General features: G+C 39.3%; 1 protein-coding gene across 1 annotated transcript in view; it reads right to left on the bottom strand.

Moving 5' to 3' along the window:
* The window catches only part of LOC106881614 (dynein axonemal heavy chain 1), a 166,532-nt gene that overhangs the window by 78,842 nt on the left and 85,783 nt on the right, over window positions 1–1,907 (bottom strand). Inside the window, exon 36 of the mRNA XM_052974699.1 lies at window positions 1,534–1,625. Within this exon, the coding sequence (XP_052830659.1) occupies window positions 1,534–1,625 (92 nt within the window). The remainder of the gene's footprint in view (window positions 1–1,533; window positions 1,626–1,907) is intronic.

Below are 1,907 nucleotides of genomic sequence, written 5' to 3'. Positions count from 1 at the left end.
GAGGGATAATCCCAATTTTCAATATATAAGTATATCCTCAAAAGCATAGAAACATTTATAATGGATTGTCATAAATTTGTGTTTTTTCTCAATGGGTCATTCCATTTGAAATCACCAAAGTTTTTAAAAGTGCTCTGGGTCACATCTCAGGTTAGCTTCAAAATTTAGCCACCTGTCTTCTTTTTTGAAAATTGGGATTATCCCTCTGGATTGCCATTGCTTTAGTCTCTTTCCAGATGTTCAAACCACCTGATATGCACAATTCAGCCAGGCACTATTTTCTCTGTTTAACACTTTTCATATCTCCAACCAAATTTTGTTCTCCCCGGGAACCTTGCCACGTTTGAGCATTTTAATTGCCTTTATGACTTCAGGTTCAGTGAGGTTAATCTTCACTCTTAGACGCACTTAATATCCACCCGGATAGATTTAGAAGACCAGCAAAGTATCCTCTTCACCTCCCAATGAAGATCTTCTCTGTAGAGAGAAGAATTCAACTGAATTCTTAATGATAGGGGCAAAGGAAGATTTCTTGCAGTAAGAAAGAGGCTCAGAAGAACAATCATACCGCATATCCAATCTTAGTTAGAGGGATCCATTCAAAAAATATATTGCAATCTCCCCACTAATGCCAGTACAATGAGCAATAAACCTGCAACTTGTTCAAGGAGGCACAGGGTGAGAGCACGACAGATGTGTGCCTCAGGATCCCAAAGCAGAAGCAGAAAGGAATGACTATTATGGATTGGGAATAGGAATTGAACTAGGTGAAGAGGCCAAATACTATTGGCTTTATTAGTTGGTGTCTACAAAATTCCATGGCTCCTGTATGATAGATATGGACGGACACACACACACCATCATCACCATACAATGAGCATGTTCCAAGCTGGCATGGATCGGATGGTTTGATAGGAACCAATGTGTACAAGAACTGCACTGAACTTCAGTTTTTTTGCTTTGGTTGGATGCCCTTTCTAACATCAACTACTTTACAGTGGGGACTGAGGGCTTTGTTCACGCCACCTGCACTGTTGAAGTTGCTATGCAGTTTGGAACATTAACAAAGTGAGAGAGATGATCTGTAGAAGACGCAAGACAGAATAGTGATAAGGCATCCACATGACCAGACGAGGCTCAAGCTACATAGAAGTGGTTAGATGGATGGTGTGTAAGATTGCATGGGAAGGTGCATCGGGGAGGGCAGACTGTCAAAATGGGTTGAAGTGAAGGGAGGAAGAGACAAAAATTGTCGGCTAGGGATGATAAAGGGATGCAGAAGAGTAGAGGGCAGCACAGAAAGCAAGAGATACAGACAGAGAGAAAGAGAGAGCAAACACTACAGGATAGTCAGTTTCAATCTCTAGAATACTATTATATCTCATTATTGAATCATTATTGAATCATTCATGAAATATTTTATCAGAGAGTTAATGAATCTCTGAGAGCTTCACCTGATATTCTAATATTTTACCTGTTCACATATTCCCATAATTCTATGATTTTTCAAGAAAATATTTTCAGATAACTTACCTTTGTTTTACCCGAGCCAGTTGGTCCTACAAGCATCAGACCATGGCGAACCACTGTCGTTTCATAAAGTTGGATACATTTGTGGATAAAACCTTTCAATAAAACCACAAAAGAAAAAAATACAAGATTTTAAAATATTGTTGTATTTTGGGATTCTTTCGATTGTTTCATTCATTTGACTGTGGCCATGCTGGAGCACTGCCTTTAGTCAAACAAATTGACCCCAGAGCTTATTCTTTGTAAGCCTAGCACTTATTCTATCAGTTTCTTTTGCTGAACCGCTAGGTTACGTGGATGTAAACACACCAGCATCAGTTGTCAAGTGATGGCAGAGGGACAAACAGAGACACACAAACATATACACACACATTATA

The sequence above is a fragment of the Octopus bimaculoides genome, chromosome 19, assembly GCF_001194135.2.
Source record: "Octopus bimaculoides isolate UCB-OBI-ISO-001 chromosome 19, ASM119413v2, whole genome shotgun sequence".
Taxonomy (NCBI): Eukaryota; Metazoa; Mollusca; class Cephalopoda; order Octopoda; family Octopodidae; genus Octopus; species Octopus bimaculoides.
The sequence above is the reverse complement of the archived record's forward strand: the minus strand, read 5'-3'. Positions and strand labels throughout refer to the sequence as shown.